Here is a 1,409-nt window from a genome sequence, read left to right on the forward strand (position 1 = left end):
TGGTCTTTCACTTTCTTGGGCTAGAGTTCCCTTGTTTGAGGGTACACTCAGGCACACTGTTCTGTCTTATTTCTCTTCGTTTTGTTTTGTTCAAGTTTTTATAGTTTATATAGGAAATATTTATTTTAACATTGTTACTGTTCTTAAAATATATAATTTTCCTGGTTTCCTTTCCTCTCTGAGCTCTTTTCCCTGTTGGAGCCCCTGGGCTTATAGCATCTGGCTTTTCCAACGAGGGTTGTAGCTTAGCAAGTAATAATAATAATAATAATAATAATAATAATAATAATACTTAGCACATTTCTTGGCTCTGCCATTGACTTTCAATTTGCCTCGTAACTTGGGAATATTACGTCATATGCATATTACGTTGATTAATATCTATATATTTTTATAACACCCTCATAGTATTCTTATGAATACAAGGGAAAGTAATAATGCGACTATGTAATCATAATATATTAACTTGATTGCATTTCCACGTGTTTCTGAAAACGCGTAAGAGAATTTAAGTTTTAACTTGTTGAACGTGTCCAAACACGAGCTGGGGGTGAAGGTAGTTCGTTGGGACGAACGTGTCCAAACACGAGCTGGGGGTGAAGGTAGTTCGTTGGGATGAACGTGTCCAAACACGAGCGGGGGGTGAAGGTAGTTCGTTGGGATGAACGTGTCCAAACATGAGCGGGGGGCGAAGGTAGTTCGTTGGGATGAACGTGTCCAAACACGAGCGGGGGGGTGAAGGTAGTTCGTTGGGATGAACGTGTCCAAACACGAGCGGGGGGTGAAGGTAGTTCGTTGGGATGAACGTGTCCAAACACGAGCGGGGGGCGAAGGTAGTTCGTTGGGATGAACGTGTCCAAACACGAGCTGGGGGTGAAGGTAGTTCGTTGGGATGAACGTGTCCAAACACGAGCGGGGGCGAAGGTAGTTCGTTGGGATGAACGTGTCCAAACACGAGCTGGGGGTGAAGGTAGTTCGTTGGGATGAACGTGTCCAAACACGAGCGGGGGGCGAAGGTAGTTCGTTGGGATGAACGTGTCCAAACACGAGCTGGGGGTGAAGGTAGTTCGTTGGGATGAACGTGTCCAAACACGAGCGGGGGGCGAAGGTAGTTCGTTGGGATGAACGTGTCCAAACACGAGCGGGGGGTGAAGGTAGTTCGTTGGGATGAACGTGTCCAAACACGAGCGGGGGGCGAAGGTAGTTCGTTGGGATGAACGTGTCCAAACACGAGCTGGGGGTGAAGGTAGTTCGTTGGGATGAACGTGTCCAAACACGAGCGGGGGGCGAAGGTAGTTCGTTGGGATGAACGTGTCCAAACACGAGCTGGGGGTGAAGGTAGTTCGTTGGGATGAACGTGTCCAAACACGAGCTGGGGGTGAAGGTAGTTCGTTGGGATGAACGTGTCC

At 47.3% G+C, this 1,409-nt stretch overlaps 1 protein-coding gene across 1 annotated transcript in view; it reads right to left on the bottom strand.

Moving 5' to 3' along the window:
• Positions 1–508: 508 nt before the first annotated feature.
• Positions 509–1,409, bottom strand: part of LOC137654174 (uncharacterized) — a 143,714-nt gene continuing 142,813 nt past the window's right edge. The window contains exon 3 of the mRNA XM_068387811.1: positions 509–1,409. This exon is cut by the window's right edge and continues 147 nt beyond it. Within this exon, the coding sequence (XP_068243912.1) occupies positions 509–1,409 (901 nt within the window).

This window comes from Palaemon carinicauda, chromosome 15, assembly GCF_036898095.1.
Source record: "Palaemon carinicauda isolate YSFRI2023 chromosome 15, ASM3689809v2, whole genome shotgun sequence".
NCBI lineage: Eukaryota > Metazoa > Arthropoda > Malacostraca > Decapoda > Palaemonidae > Palaemon > Palaemon carinicauda.